The following is a 22,856-nucleotide window of genomic DNA, read 5'->3' on the forward strand; positions in this document are numbered from 1 at the left end:
TTTGCTCTTCACCGCTTCATGTGGTAACAACTCGGAGTCTCTGTGCCCTCATTGGAGTTGATGATCTCTTCGGAGCTGTAGGAGGTGCCGCGGACCGCTTCCTCTTTTGCTTAGGTGGAAGCGGCGGAGTCTCCGACGAGGAGGAGGAGGCGGCGGAGTATTTTCACGCGGAGGAGACTGGTCATGGATAGGAGAATCATCATCGCGCAGAGGAGAATCATCACGCGGAGGAGATCGCACAGTGGCGGAGGAGGCGGAGGTGGCCTCGCTTGTTGGCTTCTCACCCGGAAACACAATGTTCTCCTTCCGCTATTGCACGGTGGTTCTACGGGCTTCTCCCAGCTTCTTTGATTTCCCCATCTTCACCTGCAGGGTGCTCAAGCACCAACCCCTCATACTCTCTCAACACTTCATCCACCATCACAACAAAGAAAGTCGTCTTGGACCGGACGGCAATGGTAAGACCTTGTAGGTAAGAGGATGCCGACCGCTGCCTTGAAGGATAGGTTGAAAACTTTAACATGCAGCTCACAAGGACGGCTCTCAGTGAGATCATCCACGGGGGGGTAGCGAGGAGGCTCGACCACCTGGTCATCATCATCATTATCCACCCGCTGAGAGGAAGCCACACTGCTTTTCCGGTGTGGTTGAGATTGCAGCGGGGCGAGGGCATTGAGCAGTGCAGGATCTACAACCTGCCCCCGAGCCATCTGAGATGTAAGTACTTGGGTTACCATGGTTAATTGGGCTTGCATGGTGCTCATACCCTCCTCTAAGTTAGCCGCGGTCTGTTTCCCTTGCCTTCCTCCTCTCATGGCTTTTATCGGAAATCTCTTCCTTTCCGCAGAAAGCCATACTTCCACGGAACGGAGCCTGCTGTGCCTCGTGTTCGTCCGCCGTGTTCTTTGTTCCCAAGGGCGCGTGTCAGCTCATCGTTCTCTCTTTCGGGCTGGAACAACCCCGCCTCCACGTCCCTATGTGCTTTTTCCAGGGCATCAATGGGAACCTTCAGATGAGCTTTCTTATAGATGCACTTCCCTGTTTCTGGATCCAACGTTCCCCCAATCCCGTAGAACCACTCCTTGCACCGTTCGATCCAACCGTGTGTCCCTAATCTGATCCCTTTATCGGTCAGTTCCGCCTCACTGCCTCGCCACTTAGGACGGTTAGCCCCGTATCCACCTGGACCCAGAATTTGGTGATATAGCTTCAACGCGGCATTTGCCTTATTTATTTCCGACCTTCTCTTAAATTCTTCGACTCCGTGTCGTACTTCACGAATTCGTCCCAGTGATTTTTTACCTTCTCACTGTCCGGAGTCTTCTTTAACTTGATAAGGCGGCGCAATCTTTTCTTGTGGCTCTTGAATAGTTCGGCCATCTTCTTCTTGCCAAACTCGCGGAGGGCCTGCTCCATCTTGGCCTTTTCAGCGTCACCCCCCTCTTCGGGTACTATGTTGAAATGTGACATGAGCTTGTTCATAATGCTGTTTTTGGCTACATCATCGATATAAAGACCTTGAGCTTCTTCCTCTGCAGACAGCACTAGTCCCTTCGGCTTGTGCCATTCTCGAACGGTGATCGGGACGTGGTCCCTAACAAGCACTCCGCATTGAGCTATAAATGACTTTGCACCTTTCTCTGGAGCAATCGGTTTACCATCATTTTCGATGTGGGTGATGTCGTGCCTAACACCGTCATCCAACTTTTTGGCCGGGCCTCGCTTCCTCGACTTTACAGAAGAAGTGCTCGATCCGGAGGGCTAAAAAAGAAATAGTTCATAGTCAGTACAATTTAATTAGTTAATGCATCTAGTCGATCAACAGGCGGCTTAATTAATTTATATACCTCGGTGATAACTACAGTTCGGGAGCCATTATGATGATCTTGTTCCTCACCGGCGCCACTAGGATCTTCTTCCTCAATATCCTCCGCTCCCTCACCGGAGTCATTCAAATAAGTTGCGGTGACATCGTCACCGCCATCATCTGGAATAACGTCGTCGTCGCGATCATCCAGAGTACCGTTTGCTATGAGTTCCTCCATGAAATTTTCTTGAATTTCATCTCTGTCCATCTTTCTACAACGACCTGCAAGCTATACATATAGGAACCATCATATGATCAAATTAAGGATAATGCAGAAAACTGAAAATGGAGTTACATATGTAGTTCTTAACTAAGGATCGATAATATAGTGCTGAAAGCAGATACTGCAGTTACATGCATACATAGATCGGGTTCATGTTTATTTAACCCTAATACATATCAATCACTACTACAACCACTCAACCGCGCAGACCGGGTCCTAGAGGGTGCCGACCGGGTCCTGAGCCGCGCTGGGTGTACCCCCAAAGCCACGGAACAACAACGGGAGCATAGCTAACATGAGATCCCCGCATAACGCTCCATCCGGTCCTATACATGTTGTCTAACGCGTACATGTAACGGCGAACGTGCTGGTCCTCCGCTTCAATGCGCTGAGCTACCTCCTCCGGCGGGGCCGGCTCCCTCTGAAACGACCGTGGCCCATAAGACCTCCACCAAAGAATATCCGGGTCGACAACGGGACCCGGATTCCGCACCAAGGTGCGCGACCCGGAAGCTAAGACCTCCCAGTGCCACCCCGGCGGAGCCCAGTCCCGGACCTCCCCCATCTGCTCCATCTCCTCTAGAAGAGTCAGACCACGGCGCGGCGGCTGTCGCGGCATCGTAGCTACGAAAACAAATCATATATATATGTACCAACGTTAACATAAATTAAAAAATAACTTCACTATATGTTAGTCGGCGCCGACACTACCATTTGGGGGGCGCCGGCACTACATACTCTATTCTGGGGGCACCGGCACAACATCTTCTATTTGGGGGCGCCGGCAAGAGCGTCAGCACACCACGTAAGGGGGCGCCGGCACAACATCCTCTATTTGGGGGGCGCCGGCACTACCGCGTAAGGGGGCGCCGGCGTACATCCTCTATTTGGGGGGCGCCGGCACTACCGCGTAAGGGGGCGCCGGCGTACATCTCTATTTGGGGGGCGCCGGCACTACCGCGTAAGGGGGCACCGCGCGGCGGCGTACATCTCTATTTGGGGGGCGCCGGCGTACATCTCTATTTGGGGGGGCGCCGGCGTTTTTGCGCGCTAACTATTTTACACTAACACACTAACTATTGTTTTAACTAAAGTTCTAACTATTTTTCACTAACACACTAACTAAATATTTTACTAACTAATTAATTTTACTAATTAATTTTCTAACTATATTGTTTTAACTAATTTTTCTAACTTAACAAACTAATCTAATTTTTCTAACTAATTAACAAACTAAACTAATTTTTCTAACTTAACAAACTAATCTAATTTTTCTAACTAATTAACAAACTAATCTAAAAAAAAAGACTAAAAAAGAAAGAAAAAAAAAGGCCGGGTGGCCGGCTCTCACCTTGCTTGCCGGCGGTGGAGGAGTGGCGGGCGGAGAGAGGAGGCGGCGGCGGGCGTGGAGGAAGCGGCGCCGGCGGTGGAGGAGTGGCGGCGGAGAGCGGAGTGGCGGCGCGGTCGAGGAGGAGGCGGCGGTCGAGGGCCCGCGTGCCGCACGCGGGAGAGAAGAGGCGCGGCCGCCGCAGCGGCGTGTGACGTGCGCGCGGGCGGTGGCGGTGACGCGGGCGGCGGGCGGCGGCGCGGGCAACAGGCGGACGGCGACGGCGACGGCTACGGCGCGCGCGGCGATTGGGCGGCCTGGCAGCGTCGCGGCGCTTTGTCTCCGCGGGATTGATCTCCGCGGAGACGAAGTGTTGTTTATATAGTCTGGACCCTTTGGACCCGGTGCGTGTTACAAACCGGGACCAAAGGCCCCCCTTTGGACCCGGTTTGTAATACAAACCGGGACTAAAGGCCATTTTTGCTGCGTTTTCGCTGCGCCACACGTGTCCACCGCCGCCACCGCCGTGTACTGGCCACTGTCGCCACCGCCACCGCCTGGGCACCACCGTCACCGCCATGTACGGGCCACCGCCGTGTACTGCCCACCACCGCCACCGCCATGTACTGGCCACCACCGCCACCGCCACACGTGTCCCTTCCCCGTGCCACGTGTCGCCGCCGCTTCCACGTGCCTCGCCCCGCCGTCACCGCCCTGTACGGGCCACCGCAGTGTACTGCCCACCACCGCCACCGCCATGTATCGGCCACCACCGCCACCGCCACACGTGTCCTTCCCGTGCCACGTGTCGCCGCCGCTTCCACGTGCCTCGCCCGCCGTCACCGCCATGTACGGCCACCGCCGTGTATCGCCCACCACCGCCACCGCCGTGTATCGCCACCGTCGGCACCGCCGTGTACTGCCCACCACCACCACCGCCACCGCATGGCCACCACCGTCACCGCCATGTACGGCCACCGCTGTATCGCCCACCACCGCCACCGCCACACGTGTCCCTTCCCCGTGCCACGTGTCGCCGCCGCTTCCACGTGCCTCGCCCGCCGCCACCGCCGTGCGACGTGTAGATCCCGCTTCCACGTGCCACGCCCCGCCGCTTCCCGCGCCACCTGTCGCCGCCGCTTCCACGTGCCACGCCCGCCGCTTCCCGCGCCACCTGTCGCCAAACTTGCCGCGTCGCTGTGCTATAAAGCGCCGCGTGCGCGCGGAACCACACGTCGCCGTCGCCTCCGTTCATTCGTCGCCGGATGCCGCCGCGCCCGTCGCGGCTCGTCCGGTTTCCGTGGCGTCCGAGCGCGGCCGAACGGTAGGTTCTACGCCGAGATGCGTGCCGGTGGCTTCCGGCTCACCCTCGGCACGTACAACACCCCGGAGCCGGCGGCGCGCGCCACGACGCGGCCGCATGGCGATTTCGGCGGCCACGGTGCGACATGAACTTCCCGTGACGTCGAATCGCTAGAGGAGGCGGAGTTCCTCGCGCCGACGCCGTGCCTCGTCGACGACGAGGACCGTCGCCGCCACCGCCAGGTGCAGCGCCGGATCGCAATCGCCGAGCACGACGAGGAGTTGATGCGCCAGTGGAGGGCGCAGTTCCCCAACGACGTCGACAACACCGCCGCGTTCTTCGCTGACCTCCGGCACAACGCAGGTCCAACAGCGCCATCGTCGGGCCGTCGCCGTGTTCGAGCTCGATAACCCGAATACAACTTGGGCCGACAACGACCCTCGGTGGGACGACATTTGGACCGAGACAACCTCCGACGACGAGTAGATCGACTAGACTAGTTGTTTATCTATTTTATTGTATTTTCAATAAAGTCGTTGTGGCAGACGCTGATGATGAGAAAAGTTTCCCGCCAGATTACATGTGGAATTAAAGTACAGAACTCAACTGAAAATTAATTAAGATACATGGCCAGATAGTACTCGTGCCTAGCCCTATAGTACTCGTGCCTAGCTCAACTGAAAATTAATTAAGATACATGGCCAGATTCGACTGTTCGAGTCATTCAGTCATACTCGTGCCTAGCCCTATAGTACTCGCCACGGTAGTCGTCGTAGTCGCGGTGAGCATCGTCGCTGGCATCGGGGTCGCGGTAGTCCAACCTCGGCGGGAGAGCACGCGTGGGCTAGGACCGAGGGTAGCGCAGCGGGGGCCACGGTGGGCCATGACGCCCGGAGAGTTCGGTCGCGCCACCACAGCCGACGGCCGGCCTCGTTGAAGTTCGAAGGAGGCGGGCCGCCCTCCTCGTGCCTGGCGAGCGCCCTCTCACGCCGAGTGATGAAGAAGCTCTCCCAAGTCGGGCTGTAGTCGGGATGCCACTGGGGATTCCTCCGCTGCTCTGGCGTGAGCTCGAAGTAGTAGTGGTTCGTGATGGCCATCTCGCGCGCCACACCTAGAGGGACAGGAGGGACCGGTACCCCTCCGACGCTCAGCAACCAGCCGGTAGGGACGCGGTAGCCCGGCGGGCAGGGGTAGTTCGACGCGCAAAGCGCCTCCGCCTCCCGGAGGGTTAGAGATACGATGGAAGCCATGTGACCTGGTGATGAGGTTTGCAGATATGAGTCTAGATGTGATATGTAAATGGAGGCCAAGCCAACATATATATAGTGAAAAAATGGCGGGAGGACGGAGGCGGGAAGCAGTGGAAAGCGCGGGAAGAAAAATAGGCGGGAACGCAGTGGCGCCAAAAACTGTCGGTGGGATAAGGACGTGTGGGTAACCTTTAGTCCCGGCTGGTGGGTACAACCGGGACTAAAGATCCCTTTTTGTGTCATGTAACAAAACTGTCGGCGGGATAAGGATGTGTGGGTAACCTTTAGTCCCGGCTGGTGGGTACAACCGGGACTAAAGATCCTTTTTTGTGTCATCTAACAAAACTGTCGGTGGGATAAGGACGTGTGGGTAACCTTTAGTCCCGGCTGGTGGGTACAACCGGGACTAAAGATGTCGGCAGGATAAGAACGCATGGGTGGACGCACTGCTCGATGAGATAAAGCATGTAGCGCATGACGCCCTGTCGAAGGAACAAGACAAAGTAGAAGAGGTGCCGTGCCTATAAAAGGAGCATCGATACGCCTTGCCAAGCAGATCAACAAGCCAAGGAGAGTTTCATTCCCATGGATGAAGGGAAGGGTTGGGAAATCTCCCGTGGTGCAGCTTCTCGAAGATGTCGTTGGCGCACACGCCCTACGACATCTTCGGAAGCTGCTCCTCGGAATTTTTCCCTGCAAGCCCCTAAACGACTACATCTCATCTAACAGTGTTGGGGAAAGGGTTGGGAAATCTCCGTGGCGCAAGCCGAAGATGTCGTTGGTGCACACGCCCTACGACATCTTCAGAAACTGCGCCTTCGAATTTTTTCCTGCAAGCCCCTGAACGACTACATCTCATCTAACAGTGTTGGGGAAAGGGTTGGGAAATCTCCCGTGGCGCATCTCCACTTTTAATATCTTACATACAGTTACATGATTACACAAAAATAAATGGGAAATTGATTGCCATGTTGAGATACTCATTTGTGCCATGAACATTCTTCAATTAACTTGATGATGGAGCATCTTCATCATTTAATTAATCTTCTTCGGCCGTAACCATGGAGCATCTTCATCATTTAACTTGATGCTTGGATCAATGTTCACTCTGAAGGGTGGAATTTCATCAAACTGATTATAATCTTCTGACATGTCTGTCTTGTCCTCCACTCCCACGATGTTTCTTTTTCTAGAAAGAACTATGTGGCGCTTTGGCTCATCGTTTGATGTATTTGTTTCCTTATGTTTCCTTTTTCTTGGTTTGGTAGACATATCCTTCACATAGAAAACCTGGGCCACATCCTTGGCTAGGACGAATGGTTCGTCTCTATACCCAAGATTGTTGAGATCCACCGTTGTCATTCCATACAACTTGTCTACCCGAACCCCGCCTCCTGTTTTGTTGACCCATTTGCACCTAAACAAAGGGACCTTAAAAGAAGGTCCATAGTCAAGTTCCCATATATCCTCTATGTAACCATAATATGTGTCATTTGGGCCTTCATTCATTATTGCATCAAACCGGACACCACCGTTTTGGTTGGTGCTCTTTTATCTTGGGCGATCGTGTAAAATGTATTCCCATTTATCTCGTACCCTTTGAAAGTCACTACGCGTCGAAGATGGTGTCCGGGCCGCAAGTACAACCGATCTTCAATATGTTTGTTATTCAGAGATGTTTTTGCAACCAACCGCCGAAAGTCGACATGTGTTCACGTCTAATCCAATCGTTCGATCGCCCGGGTTCTCGGGAGCGTAGAAAGTTCTTGTGGTCACCGATATACGGAGCCACCAAGGTGGAACTTTGTAGAACTGTGTAGTGTGCTTGAGTCAAAGAAATCCCGTCCCTACATATCATTGATTTCCTTCCTAGCGTGCCTTTTCCACTTAGTCTCCCTTCATGCCGCGATTCGGGAACACCAATCGGCTTAAGGTCGTGAATAAAGTCAACACAGTAATTCAATGACCTCCTCTCGTTCCATAGCCCTTGGAGATGCTTCCTTCGGCCTAGCACGGTTATGAACATATTTCTTCAAGACTCCCATGAACCTCTCGAAGGGGAACATATTGTGTAGAAACACAGGACCGAGAATGGAAATCTCATCGACTGTGTGAACGAGGAGATGTGTCATAATATTGAAGAAGGATGGTGGGAACACCAGCTCAAAACTAACGAGACATTGGACCACATCATTCTCGCAACCCTAGAGAATTTCTGGATTTATTACCTTCTCGAGAAATTGCATTGAGGAATGCACATAGCTTCACAATGGGCAGTCGAACATTTTCCGGTAGAAGCCCCTCAATGCAATCGGAAGCAATCGTGTCATTATCACGTGATGAGTCATGAGACTTCAAGTTCTGGAATGTTTTTTTCTCCATATTTATTATTCCCTTTATATTGGAGGAGAAGCCGTACGGGACCTTGATACCGCTAAGACATTCAAAAAATATTTCCTTCTCTCGCTTTTGTAAGAGCGTAGCTGGATAAATGACGTCCTTTAACTCTCTCATGCAGCTTTTTGGGGTCTTTCCAACGTTGCTGGTCCTCCCGTGCTTCTCGGTGTATCTTTTGTCTTCCCGTACACACCCGTAAAGCCTAGCAGTTCACGCAAAGATTCTTCGTCACGTGCATCACATCGATTGAAGAGCGGACCTCTAAGACTTCCCAATAGGGTAGATCCCAAAATATAGATTTCTTCTTCCACATGGGCGCGTGTCCGGCATCGTCATTCGGAACAGACCGTCCACCAGGACCCTTTCCAAATATTACATCTAGATCCTTGACCATACCAAATATATCAACACCATCACGATGGGAGGCTTCCTCCGGTGATCAGCCTCACCGTTGTAATGCTTGCCTTTCTTTCTTACGGGATGGGTAAGCCTAAGAAATCGACGATGCCCTGTGCACACGACCTTCCGACCTTTTTCCAAATAATCACCTTCGAGCTCATGTAAACAAAGGTGTGCATGCATTGTATCCCTTGTTTGACTCGTCCCGAAATGTTACCAAGAGCAGGCCAGTCATTGATGGTTACGAAAAGCATCGCTCTTAGGTCAAATTCCTCCCGCTTGTGCTCGTCCCACACACGTACACCTGCTAGGGACCACAGTTGTAGAAGTTCTTCGACTAATGGCTTCAGGTACACATCAATGTCGTTCCCGGGTTGCTTCGGGCCTTGTATGAGCACTGGCATCATAATGAACTTCCGCTTCATGCACAACCAAGGAGGAAGGTTATATATACAAAGAGTCACAAAGCCGTGCTATGGCTGCGCCTCCGCTCTCCAAAAGGATTCATGCCATCTCGTACTTAGACCAAACCGTAAGTTCCTTGCATCCTGTGCAAAGTTTGGGAACTCTCTATCGATTTTTCTCCATTGGGAGCCATCAGCAGGGTGCCTCAACATCACGTCTTTCTTACGGTCTTCTTTGTGCCATCGCAACAACCTAGCATGCTCTTTATTTACGAACAAGCGTTTCACCGTGGTATTATAGGAGCATACCACATAACCTTGGCAGAACCCTCTTCCCGAGGCGCTCGCCCTCAACATCACCAGGGTCATCTCGTCCGATCTTATACCGCAATGCAAAGGCACACCGGACATGCATCCAAATTCTCGTACTCATCGCGGTAGAGGATGCAGTCATTAATGCATGCATGTATCTTTTGCACATCTAATCCTAGAGGGCAGACAATCTTCTTCGCTTCGTACGCATCGGCGGGCAATTGCTACCCCTTGGAAGCTTCCTCTTAATTATTGTCGCAACTTTCCAAATCCCGAGTCGTTGACACCGTTCTCCGCCTTCCATTGCAACAATTCCAGCAGTGCCGCCTAGCTTTTTATGGCCATCTTCGCAAGTTGGGTATAACAATTTGTTGTGATCTTCTATCATCTTGTCAAAGGCCAACCTTTCCTTTTCAGTTTCACATTCTCTCCTTGCATCAAGAATGGCCCGCCAAGATCATCATCAAGTGCTCATCTCGGTGCCTCTTGATCTTCTACTTCATTGTCTTCATTGCCTTCTCGCAGTATCATCGTATTCAGTGGAAATTGGGATAACCGTCATCATCCTCTTCCTCTTCGTCATTGTCTTCCATCATAACCCCTCTTTCTCCGTGCTTGGTCCAACAATAGTAATCGGGCATGAAACCGGATCGCAGAAGGTGGCCGTGAATGAGACTCGAGTGAGCGTAATTTACGGTATTCTTGCAGTCCACACATGGACAATACATGAAGCCACCATGTTTGTTTGCCTCCGCCACGGCCATAAAATTATCCAGGCCCGCAGTGAACTCGTCAAACCGTTTGGTCAATGTACATCCATTGCCGATTCATCCGCATGATATAATTAAGCTGATCAAAACCATTACAGAACATCACGATGTATATATGCACATGCATTTTATCAATTGCAGATGAAAAGGATAAAGTTGTTAACCTCGATGAAGAAGAAAAAAGCAAGTTAAGTGTGGCTTGATTTGTGTAAACTCAAGTGGCAAATCCTCTTAAGCATTTCATCGAACACCTCTTGTGCATGTGAAGAAGAGAGGAAAGCAATACACCCCTCTTGTGAAGATAGTGAAAAAATGGCTAAGTGTGGCTCACACTTGGGCAGGGGCAAGGTTATATAGCCGTAGGGGGCCTTTGGACCCGGTTTGTCATACAAACCGGGACTAAAGGGTTCCCCACGACTGACACGGCCTGCCGCGCCCTGCGGTGGACCCTTTAGTCCCGGTTTGTATGACAAACCGGGTCCAAAGGCCGCTACAGGACAGGCGCCAGCGGGTGGGGTCGTCCTGGGCAGAAACGAACCGGGTCCAATGGGGGCATTGGACCCGGTTTGGTTCAGCAGTTGGACATTTGCTTAGGACCAAAGGCCTCTTCTCCACTAGTGTGGTCGCGGCTGTGTGTCCTTACAAGTAACAGATAACACCTACTTAAACACGATACATATAGCACTTAGCACCCTTAGTCATCCATCCATTCTAAAAGAACCATGTGGCCTGCCCTTCTATATTTGTCTTCACCCATGTAAATTATCAAGGTGCTACAATACACCTTGACTTTTCCTTCGAACTGACAACGCCAGGCCCATTAATTCTAGTTTCTGAATACAACCATTGATTGTAACTTTTTCCTTATTTCTATAAAGGTATGGCAAAATACATGTTTCATAAATTAGGGTAGCAAGACAACTGTAACAAGTGACAAAATTGGGGCAAATTAACTCAGACATGAAATAAATAGTGCTCCGGGTCAAATATTACAAGATTGCAGTCAAATAAGCATTTCCTGTTTGTGCAAGACACAAAGATCCAAAGCAAGTCTATAGAGATTGCTTTCCACCAACATTTAGATGAAGACCAGAACCACTACTATGACCATGGATGTTGAGTCACAGAGCAAATTGGGCCAAGGATGTCCGCCTAGCCTAAAATTTCTAGTCCGAGACTTAACCATTGGCAGTAATGACGTGAAACATACTAGTTGACAACGTACTATAATAGTGTCCTCGAAAAAATGTTATAATTGTCAGGATCATGAAATGTAAGTCTGAATAACATCTTGCATCTGCATTTTATTCAGCAAAACTCAGATTGTACAAAATACCAGGGTGACACTACTACCATTATCACCACCATTTTGCCCCAGAAGCCAAGCAAATAATCCAACTACATGTCATCAACGAACATTGTAGGAGTAAACTTGGCAAAAAGAAAAGAAGAGGAATAACAAGATGGCACCTTCATGAGCCTCATCAAGATAACACATGGACACGCATCAGCACGACATCATCACTTGTCACTGTCAACCACACCACCGACGTCGGCATCAATGGCATTGCGGGCAGTTTCCAGGTCTTCGTCGAGGAATATGTCCCAGTGGCCATCCCACCGGATGAAGAACTCTGTGTCTTCCAAGTACTTCACACGGTGCACGTCCCCAGCAGGCGTGAAGAGGAAATCCCCATCAACCAGGTCATAGTTTTGTTTCTTGGTTAAGTTCCACACCTTCTTCTTGCCTTTGGTCACCACCAAATCGTGGCCGAAAGTGTGGTGGTGAGCCGGCTCCACACTTCCAGCTTTGAAGCGGACGTAGGCCGAAGTGGGAGTCTCTCGCACAATTCGCATCTCGCCGCCTGGCATGATATCCACCGGTTCAAACTCCATCCATTCCCTCAGGGAGCAGATGGCACAGGTGGAGTCAGGTGCCTCGGGGATGGATGCCATCTCTTGAGGGGCAACATCGAAGAATTGCTGAATGTCCTCCGGCCAGGGGGCGTCCCCGGATGCGGGGCAGGGAGCACGGAATGGGGTGGCGAGCCAGGCGTCCGCGATGACCGCGGCGGTCTCGGGCGGGGTCGCCGTGCCGGAGAGGGCGAGGACGTTGCAGGCGTTGATGGAGCGGGTGTTGACGGCGTCGGCGACGGAGCTGCAGTGAGTGGCGTACACGCCGGGGTACTTGTTTGCGAATATGGTGACGCCGGCTCCGGTGCCGCAGACGAGAACGCCGCGGGCTTCGAGGGAGGGGTCGGACGATGAGGAGGTGACGTTGCGGGCGACGGCTGCGGCGGCGGAGTAGTACTTGTCGACGCCGAGGTCGACGACGTCGGCGACGGAGGAGTGGGCGCGGAGGTGCGCAACGATAGCGTCCTTGAGCGGCTCACCGAAGCCGTCAGCGGCCGCGAAAATCTTGAAGCGGCGGTTGCCGGCGGAGGCGGCCATTAGCGGTGGTGGGTTGCGGTTGTTGATCCTGCAGGGCTCGATCTGAGATTGGATGCTGAGCAGAAGGGAATGGAGGAGCAGTGGGCCTATGGCTCATGATCTACTTGTTCTATTATCCGTTGAACTCAATTAAGTGCATGTATTTGTGAACTGTGATGTATGACACTTTATTGGACGAAATGTATGCATGAATGTACTCTGTGAAACTTATTACACAATGTTATGGATGTATTTATGTTCAATTGTTGCTTATAATTGCGAAATGTTACATTTTTAACAAAGGTCATGGCAAAAATTTTAATTCCATCGAGCCTTCGAGCCGGCTTGCAAGCTTCGTCGAGCGGGCTTGTCGAGCCTCGAGCCTTGATCGGGAGGTTTAGGCTTGGCTTGTCTGTCCTTCGAGCCGAGTCGAACCCGAGCCGAGCCCTGTCGAGCTCGAGCCGAGCCTCGAGCCTTGAGCTTTGTGTCCACCCCTAGCCGAGCTAAGCAAGAAATAGGACAATTCCACGACGACCATAGTTTTTTTTTTTTTTTGAGGTAAACACGACCATAGGTGGACTTGTTGTCTTTTTATTTCAGATGAACATCGGAACACCAGGCACTGCCACTCGGTCGGCCCATCATCACTTCTAACTTGCCTGGATCATCTAAAAAAATCGCTTGTTTCTCAAAAAGAAATCTAAGAAAATCAATCAGAATAACAATCTGGAAAATTGATCAGGAAAGAGTACTCTAAGAAAAATCTAAATTGTAAATTTTACTGTTGGCATAAGTGGTAGTCTTATTCTCATTTGGAAAAGAGAGTTACTATTGAAACAGAAAAGTTTAGCAACTAACAGCATCTCCAACAGAAACGCTACAATAGCGCCGCGCCAAAAAACCCCCGCCAATTTAGCGCGCCGAGGCGCGTTTTGGCCGCTCCAACAGACGCGCTAAAATCACGCGTGCTGCAAATATTTTTCCGCGTGCGGCATTTGCATAATCGCGCGCACCAAATATGTCGTCTGGCCCCTGAAAATTCACCCCGCGCTGCATCACCATTTTCACCTCCCACTTCGGCGCAGCCACCGCCCCTATTCCACGTTGGTTCCACCGCCGCCTTGCTCGCCGGCGTAGATCAGCGCGCGTCGGTACTCCACGAGCTTGTTTGGCACGCTGGCGCTGCTCCAATCGACGGGCGATAACTGCGTCGGCGCCGCCCCTTCCTCGTCGGCGCTGCTCCAATCAAGCGGGTGTCAACCCCGCCGCCACTTGCTCGCGGCGCTGCTTGATGGATGTGAAATACGCCATATTTTCTCGCGTTTAAACCCTTAGCTAAGTCAAGAAATTGACTAAGTTTACCTCTCAACTTACCAATAATGCCTAATCAATGCAAAGATGTGCAATCACTTCTATTTTTGGATGTTGTGCAGGATATCACGTCATAGTGGCAAATGGACCTGCAATTATTGAAGAAAATCACGTCAGGAGCATGGCAAAGTTGACTATACTCAGAAAGGCGGTTCCAGGAGCTTTAACACACATCGGTACGGGCAAACCCCGCCCATACCACCCGCGGCTGCATTCCCGAGGTCAAACAGTATAAAAGTCGTGAAGAAACCAACACTAAAAAGAGAGTCATTCGTCGCCAAACAGAGCCGCCATCCACCAGATCCATCTGCAACACACCGAAGGAGATCCATCACCATAGTTCATCCATTCCATCTCCCATATCCTCCATAGCCATAGCCATCACTATTGTAATAGAGATCTCCTTGAGAATTGACGACCATTGTAAGAATATTGTGATTTCAATCTAAGTATTTTGCACAATGATTTCTATCTTTGTATTAAATACTGATATTATGTGTGAGTAGTCCTCATGGGTTGTGGGTTGGGGTGAATCCTCGCAGCGTTCATGTGCATCTAATCTTATATTATGTGTAAGGATTGAATACCACTCGTCAGCAGTTAGCCTCCCTTTAGTATATGAATTTAGATCACAATATAACAGAAATTAGCTTGGATGGCTCCATTGCAGTCAGTTTCCAGGTTGGTTGGCCACTGAACGAACCACACTATGAAGTATGAACCATAGGCTCTCCTGAGTCCCGACAGGGATATATCTGAGGCAGCGACCCTGGTTGTAGAGGTAAACTATCATGCTCCTTTGCGCGGCAGATTTGGTGCATGATGCTACTCCCGCTTCGGCTGCATAGGTTCACGTCAGCGTCATCAGATAGCATCGATACTTGGTGGAGCAAGCTTTCTAACGCTGTGCCGAGAAAGGATCAGAAGGAGATTAACTCGATGGTAATTCTGGTTGCTCGGTTCCTCTGGCTTGAGCGCAACAATAGAGTTTTCGACAAGCTAGCTACCATGCCTTCTAAGTTGTGTCGTAGGATTAGGGCTGAGTTTGATCAGTGGAAAAGGGCGAAGTTGTGTGGACAACTAGGAGAGATCGAGTAAACCCTGTAGGCGTGGAGTTGAGGGCTAAATCGTCTGTGATTCGGACATAAAATCTTGTAAATGAGACTCTTTCTATCTTAATATATGAAGACACGTGTCTTGCGTGTTCTTGAAAAAACTTCACACATAGATAGCTTGTCAGATGCTTAAGCTTAATGCATCAGAGGCATAGATGTTTGATCTGTGGGTATAGCGTCGGGTGGTGTCCACCCATCGCACAAATGTTTGATTTTCCCGTGTGATCTCGGTGAGGTGAGACCATATATCAAAGTATCAAACTAGCAACCAAAAAAAGAGACCATCATGGATCCCATACACGTACCAATTTCTCACTTTCCTCTTTCCTAGACATAGATCACTCTCATATATAGAATCCCACCTTCCTACGAGATTCCTTTTGCCTATCGGTAGAATGCTCCTACGAGATGTCGATAGCATTACCAAGGGCCACCACCCGTCTGGACTCTTGTAGTGTAACTTGATGCTACATTTGTAAATTTATTTATGATGTTGAAATAGTGACATACAATTTCATGTACTCTCCATCCCATAAGATATTATCACAACCAATATAGGTCTTAATTATTTGTAATTACATCTTATATATTACTCGTAAAAATAAATATCTTATATAATGAGACGGATGGGAGTAAATATTTTCTACAAATAAAGCGACTAATAATGCACATGAAGTATCTTATCCGTTCCATAAAAGAAGGTGTATAAATTTTGTCAAAAGTTAAACCATGTAAAGTTTGACCAAATTTATAGGAAAAACTACATTTGTACAAGGAGCTTGGAAGTTTGACCAAGTTTGACTAAGTTTAGCTCAGTGTTGAAATGCAGCTCAAAACTTGGAAGTCTTTCGGGCACATAACTTCTCAGACACATGACAAGGCGTGCTGTACAAACCGGACCTGCTCTCAGGCCAGGTTTCGTTGATTTGATCAATAGAACCAGGGGTGATGATTCCCGTTGCTCTAAAAAAAAACTACCCACCACCGTTGGAGGAACAACCACAACTCTATTACTAGGGAGATTAAAGCTCTTGGAAGATCTGTGAGTGCTTTACTCAGCAGAAGACAATGTTCGACTGTGCCCATTCCGATTGGACAAGGGGTATGTGCATGAAGCAAAGACAAAACAAGCTCAACAGATCACGAATGAGTAAATAAACTTGCAGCTACAGCAGATGGAACTATCGTAGGGTGTTCTTCAATCTTCATCATGATATTTACCGACGCCAAGAGAAAGAACTTCACTTGTTGTCATGGCAAGAGAAGGTTACTGTAGAGAAAGGTCACGCAATATACGTACCTACATTGTATTACCAATTAATGTTAATTAATAGCAGCTCTAACAAGTTCTGCTCTCATCCCACGAGCTCTAGACGAAGTAGAGGCGGTAGAGAAAAGGTTAACTACCGAGCTATGAGAGTCTTGATGTTATTTGAGCATATCGATTACTATTCTCCACAAAATATAGAACATACTCTAATTGCTAAAAAAAACTGCTTCCTAAGAATTGTGCATCCACTGGATCCATCTTGACGTACTAAAATATGAAGACAGCTCAATCTATAGTGAAAGGTATATCCACATTCAAATCACGACAAAAGATAAATAGAAACTTGGTGGGGACTGGGGAGTATATCCAGAATGGTTCGATGGGGAGAAGAAACATTAAACACGCGTATCAACAAACAACATATGCTTTTGTCTAAGATCAGAATATTTGTTTACATCCTTTACATGCATGCTGTTCTTCCTCCAAAGCTTGGTTAGGGAGAAGTCCAAAGGAACAACTAACTGTGATACGGACTGACTACATACTGAGGTGCAGCATCACCTACAGAGCCAGTCCAGGTCCAACTCCAAATGAACCAGTAATCACAAAGTAGTGCAACCACGTATCACCTTTGGTCATCTCCCAAAATCACAATGGACAAACAGCAGGGAAGTTTCAGCACTAAGCACATTTTCTTATCACCTGAATAAGCATAGAGAAACGAACGACTGTCATCTGGTGCACACAATGGTCCTGGATAAAATAAACGTCACGAGCAGGCATTAAGGAACTTACATGAGAACCAAAGGAGCTCTAAAGCTCGCTATAATTCCGCCAAACTGCTCGGAATTCTTCTCTGAATGTATTCAGGCGTGCTTTCAGATTTGGTGTTCTGAAGCTGGCATGGAGTACGGTTGCTGCCAACAGAAAAAAACAACTGATAAGGGCATTCCATGATTGATAAATGTACATTTCGAAAGAATAAAAACACTACCCTGGCCTTACCAAGTAGAGCAATGAGAAGTGCCCACAGAACTGTGAGAAGACTGCATGAGGTCAACCAGAGCATGCAGCTAACTACAAACATGAAAACAAATACGCTTAGTTTAAGTTTTCCAAAAGTATGTGGTATGTCACAGAGAATTATGCGAAGAAAGGTTAGTTCTGCTCACCCGCAGAAAATAGAAGGACAAACAACCAGCGAGGCCGCCCACAAATATGAATTGATCTCTTCGAGCTTGGTCGACCACGAATAACAGGGCTGCCAATGTTGTCAACAATAGTATTAACAAGACTTCAATAGTAACTCACGATAAAATAAATAAATAATATTTAGAGTAGTGCTCCTCACGTTATCGGTGGTCTCATCTTAGCAGCTAAATGTGGTGAGAATTGTCGGACAGTCCGTGTGACTTTCTCGTTGAAAGTGACCGCAAAGCTGCATTATGACATAACATGATAGTTAGCTGATTAATCATCATACAGAACACTTGGTGCAATTTTTGACAGTTTATACAAGGAGAAACTTCTAATGATTTAAGAACTACGAACCACATTTTGATATACAGAAAAATTAACTTACAAGGCAAGGGTATTTTATTTAAGCCATGTGCAGTACTAATGCTACCATCCTTCATACTTGCAGCAGTTATATTTCATTCTTTATTCGGTTGTTCTTGTTTGCTTTAGTTTTCCTTTCTTTTCTTTTCTGTTCTTGTTTGTTTGTAGCTTGGCTACGCTGCTGTAATGCCCACTTTATTTGTGGTTTCTTCTAAATATACGAAGGTGCATGCTTTGGCGTGTGTCCGAGAAAAGCTATAGGCACCATTCTATACAACAAAAGCTTAAGCAGGTTTTCTACTGCATATACCACTCCCAATCCCAATATTCAACTGTAGAAGTAGAAGATATATCTTTGTCCTATCTCTGCTGCTACATCTGGCACATGCATGCACACCACACTCTTCGAGTTTCACATTCTTTCTCCCCTATTTCTCACAATTCGAGTTTCAATTTTTGTCTGAAATGCAAGATGCTTGGCAGGCATAGCATATGATGGTACGAAGGAACATGTGGTTTTACACAAGGGAATAACTTAATAAGGCATGCCCCTGAATTGTTAGATTAACTCCTAACACATCAACTGGGTCAAACAACTGAAAGAACATTTCCCGCCCTTATGGGTTTTGTGTGTTTGATGTCAACACAAGTACAAGTTTATGTGTGTTGATGTATACAGGTGTATAGAAAGATGCTACACATTGTGGTGCTGGATAGATCATTCAAAAAGAAGGATTAGCTGTGTTTTTCCTATGGGCGGAAGTTTCGGCCACAGCAGACCGGAAACGGCGTTTTTGACGCAGTAGCTTTCCAGAAGCGAAATCAGCTTTTCCGGAAGTAGGTCCGGAACTTGGCCGGTAGTACCAGCCACCGGTACTACCGCCCTTGTTCCGTCTGCTAAGTAGAGTGATCCAGCCGATACTTCCGGACCTTGTGGCCGATACTTCCGGTTTTACACAGAATGGTCCACAACGGTCAGATCTGAAGTGCCTACTCATATAAATAGCCCTCTTCTCCAATAGAGAAGGTTGCTCATCCACAAAAGAAGATCTGGCCATTGTTGAGCCACAAGAATCACTTGATCTCCTCCTCCAACCATCCAAAGCCCTTGATCTTTGGAGAATCGAAGGAGAAGACCCCGATCTACATCTTCACCAACGCGATTTACATTTCCCCCTCATTTGCTTGAGGGCCCATTTGCTAGTGTTCCTTTTTGGAAACCCTAGTTGTTTGTGGTTGATTTGATCTTTTTTTCGTGTTGTTGTTACAGCTATTGGGAGCCTCTAATTCGGTTGTGGATGTGTGCCCCAAGAACCTTGTAAAGGCCCGGTTTCCGCCTCGAGGAAATTCCTTACTGGACAAGTGAGATAGGCCTTTGTGGCGTTGCTCACCGGAGAATAGGGTGATGCCTTCGTCGCGTTGGTTAGGCCTTTGTGGCGACCACACCCCTCCAACGTAGACGTACTTCCCCTTAAAAGGAAGGAACTACGGGAATCATCCCTTGTGTCTCCGCGTGCTCCACTCTCGGTTACCTCTATCCTTGATTGCATTGTTATATCTTGTCTAGTTATATCTTGCTTAGTTGTATACCTTGTCATCTAGTGAAATTCACATAGTTGCATATCTAGAGAATTTACCTTTATGTCAAGCCTAAATTGAAAAAGCATACGATCCTTTCAACAACACCACACTCTGAACACTGAAGCAGCACTGTGGTACTAATATAATACCAAGATGGAATGGTTGCGCTATATTTCAGTAAAACTTATATGGATATTGCGTTTCACTTAAGGTTCAAAAGGTAACATTTAGGTTTAGTGCAATGGAATTCACTTGAACTCAATCCAAGAAAGCTTCAGAACCATATGCAATGTAGCAACTGGTCAGTTATCCAGACCTAGAAATCTAATGGAGCACTCTCGGGATCATTGTCTAAAATGGAGTACCCATACAATGTCACACTCCAATCAGAGAATTCCTAACATGAAGGTAGCATAAAGCAACAAGTATGTAGCTAGCTTACAATCTGTTACAACATCCTACAAAAGTAATGATGTATAACTGAATTAGGAAGTAGTTAAGGTCCCAATGTTAGCAGCACATACATAAAAATGTACCCTAGATTTATTCATCTCCAGAACAAAAGAAAATGCTGGCTGCCAATTGCCAGGTGAATTATAGCCTACAGAATTATCACAAACTTGCAGATCAAATTTCCATGATGGAAAAAATAGCTTGATGGCCCTACAAACTGCAACTACATATATCTGGGATAGCCTGGCAGGTGAAGCATTGGGCCACTTGCCAGCAGCATAATAATGATGCTATTCCCCAATCTGCACTATATCTTTACTCCTTTAAAAGGCTGAGTTGGTTGTGATGGTGTGTCTGCCTTTCCCTGCGCCGCTTATATAATGAAATAAAAAATTCTATAGCTGCTGGGGGTAGCACAGTAAAAACTGTAGCTGCTAGGACTTGCACTGTAGCGAATTAACAAATCTGAGGCTGTTACAGCTTCAACAGTTAAGCAGTAACCATCTACCAATTGGTCAGCAGCCTCAACATGACTAACGAAGAACCATATATTCTTACAACGCTTGTAGCACTGATTATGGTTTCACATACATTGTTATTAGAGTGATGGTATCTTATTACATCTTTATTTTTCAGTCCAATAATATTTACCTGATAGATATCAGAAACCAAAACGAAGAGACAACTTATCACATCTTTAATATAACTACAACGACAGTGCAAAAAAAAATATAGCATCACAAAAGTTGCACTTACGTAAAAAATGCCTGAGAATCAGGGAAGTTATTATAATTATTAGCTCCACGCAGGCACTTATCTAGTGTTAATATATGTTGGGTACAAAATTCTGTGATTAATGAGCAAAGTGCTCTCTCCGTCTAAATAACCTAAATTCTGATTGGGTTGGGTACAAAATCTTGTGCACGGTTATGCAATTGTATACATAAAAGACAAGGAAGCATCTGGTGGTCATGACATAAAAGCCCATAGCACAATGTAATTTACAAAGCCTGCTCCATGCTGGTCCATTATCCTTGTTACTACTTCATGGTAAATGAGTGCATTTTGACATAAGAGACTCAAACAATCTCAACAGGACCAAGTTACAAGCACAATGCAAGAGAAACCTATTAGTTAGGTACTTGCATACCTGTCATTAAGAAATGCAATGCTGAATCCAGTCATAAAGGCTGCAAGAATAGCAACAGGCTTCCAAAGGAAGCCCAACCCTGCATGTATACCAATGGCAGCATGTCAAAACCAGCCAATAGGCAGGAAGATAAATAAAATTCAAATCTTTCGTTACATACCGAGAATGAACATGATCAAGATGAAGTAGTTTGTCCTGTAGCTGAAAAGTAGGAAAACAACTTCAGTACATGATAAAACGAACCATATCTTAAGCAAGGTTTTGAGTTGAGTCACCAACTGTTCGACTCGGTGTATAGTCGATGAAAGTCGCCGTGATTTTGAGAAAACGACTCGGAGACTATACAGCGTCTCGAAAACCATGATCTTAAGTACTCCCTCTGTCCCATGAAAGTTTTCTGAGATTTGTCAAAATTTGGATGTATCTTTTGACAAATCTCAGACAGCCTTCGTGGGACGGAGGGAGTAAAATCTAACATACACAAACTTGATAAGTTAATACTACTTTGGCATGCATACTGTTAACATTTATCACAATGGTTATCGAATTGTTCATCTCACCATCTCAACTACGTTGAATTGAGCCCATAGTTAGACCCAGAAAAAAAAAGAAGCAAGTCTTGCCCATCTCACTTAATTCATGGACTCCAGCAAGAGATATCCAACATGATGCCTTGAGTGTAAGTAGAGAAACTGCATGGGATCCAAGCTACCTGCTACTCCTACACAAACTCGCATCGACGTCTAAAATTCACGCTCACAAACTTGTTCCTCTAAGCCTCTTAACACTGTTGATAAGCATTCTGAAGGTCTCGAGAGATTTATCTGCATTTACCTAAGATTACGAGTTACAGCACCGTGCCCTGGGGCTACCAAAACCAAAACGAGCCTGGAGCCAGCACACGCATAAACCTACTCTGTTCCATTGGGGGAAAACGCCTGATGCGCCCACCCATCCACTAATTCTCCAAAAATATACACAGATCCCGGCGGAGCTAGTCAAAACCCCACCAGACCAGCACAAATCCCTAACAAATCTGGCACGGCCAACCGAATTCGCAAGAAAAATCGTGGATGCGCATCCAGACATGGTAAAGGGGTTAGCGGGCGGGGAGAGGAGTCGGATCGTACTAGTAGAGGTTGCACTTGAGGCGGCTGGTCCACTTGGAGTAGGAGCGTGGGACGGTGAAGCGGGAGAAGAACTCCGGGACGGGGCGCGGCGGCGTGGACCAGTCCACCTCCCGCAGCGCGTCCACCAGGTCCTCCGCCGTCACCGCGCTCCAGTCCATGGCTGGCCGGCGATCCAATCCCCCTGCGAGGCCTCGGGACGCCGGAAGCCTGGCGAGCGGGCGGGCGGGCGGCGGCGCTCGGCGGTGGTCCGGTGGTGCGCGAGAGAGAGAGTTTCCTTGGCTTGGGTTGTCTCCTTGGATTTGGGGATTTTTCTGGGGAAGCTTGCCGTGTCCGTGTCCGCGTCCGCGGAGAGGAGAAGACAGCAGAGATGCGATGCACTTTTGGGTTTCTGCCGCAGCTGCTTTCCTGGTGCCCGGCCTGGCGAAAGCCCGTTAAGGGACTCTTGGCCTGCTGGGCCATCCGTCGGTTCGACGGAGTGAGCCCTCCTGCCGATTTTCTCATCCCAAATTCCCAATAAACCGTATTTTTGTTTAAATTTAAAAGA

General features: G+C 48.2%; 2 protein-coding genes across 2 annotated transcripts; both read right to left on the reverse strand.

Moving 5' to 3' along the window:
* Nucleotides 1-11,526: 11,526 nt before the first annotated feature.
* LOC127322295 (DNA damage-repair/toleration protein DRT102-like) lies at nt 11,527-12,764 on the reverse strand. The gene has a single exon (XM_051351146.2). The coding sequence runs from the start codon at nt 12,701-12,703 to the stop codon at nt 11,774-11,776; it is 930 nt and encodes a 309-aa protein (XP_051207106.1). The 5' UTR covers nt 12,704-12,764; the 3' UTR covers nt 11,527-11,773.
* A 4,226-nt stretch (nt 12,765-16,990) lies between these two features.
* On the reverse strand, nt 16,991-22,660 carry LOC127322311 (PRA1 family protein A1). The gene is made up of 8 exons (XM_051351147.2): nt 22,313-22,660; nt 21,343-21,383; nt 21,183-21,261; nt 17,790-17,876; nt 17,611-17,699; nt 17,444-17,515; nt 17,234-17,355; nt 16,991-17,140 (listed from the first exon to the last, which is right to left on the reverse strand). Exons 1-7 carry the CDS (start codon nt 22,468-22,470, stop codon nt 17,252-17,254), a joined length of 630 nt encoding a protein of 209 aa, XP_051207107.1. The 5' UTR covers nt 22,471-22,660; the 3' UTR covers nt 16,991-17,140; nt 17,234-17,251.
* Between the last annotated feature and the right edge of the window lie 196 nt (nt 22,661-22,856).

Source organism: Lolium perenne, chromosome 1 (assembly GCF_019359855.2).
Source record: "Lolium perenne isolate Kyuss_39 chromosome 1, Kyuss_2.0, whole genome shotgun sequence".
Lineage (NCBI taxonomy): Eukaryota > Viridiplantae > Streptophyta > Magnoliopsida > Poales > Poaceae > Lolium > Lolium perenne.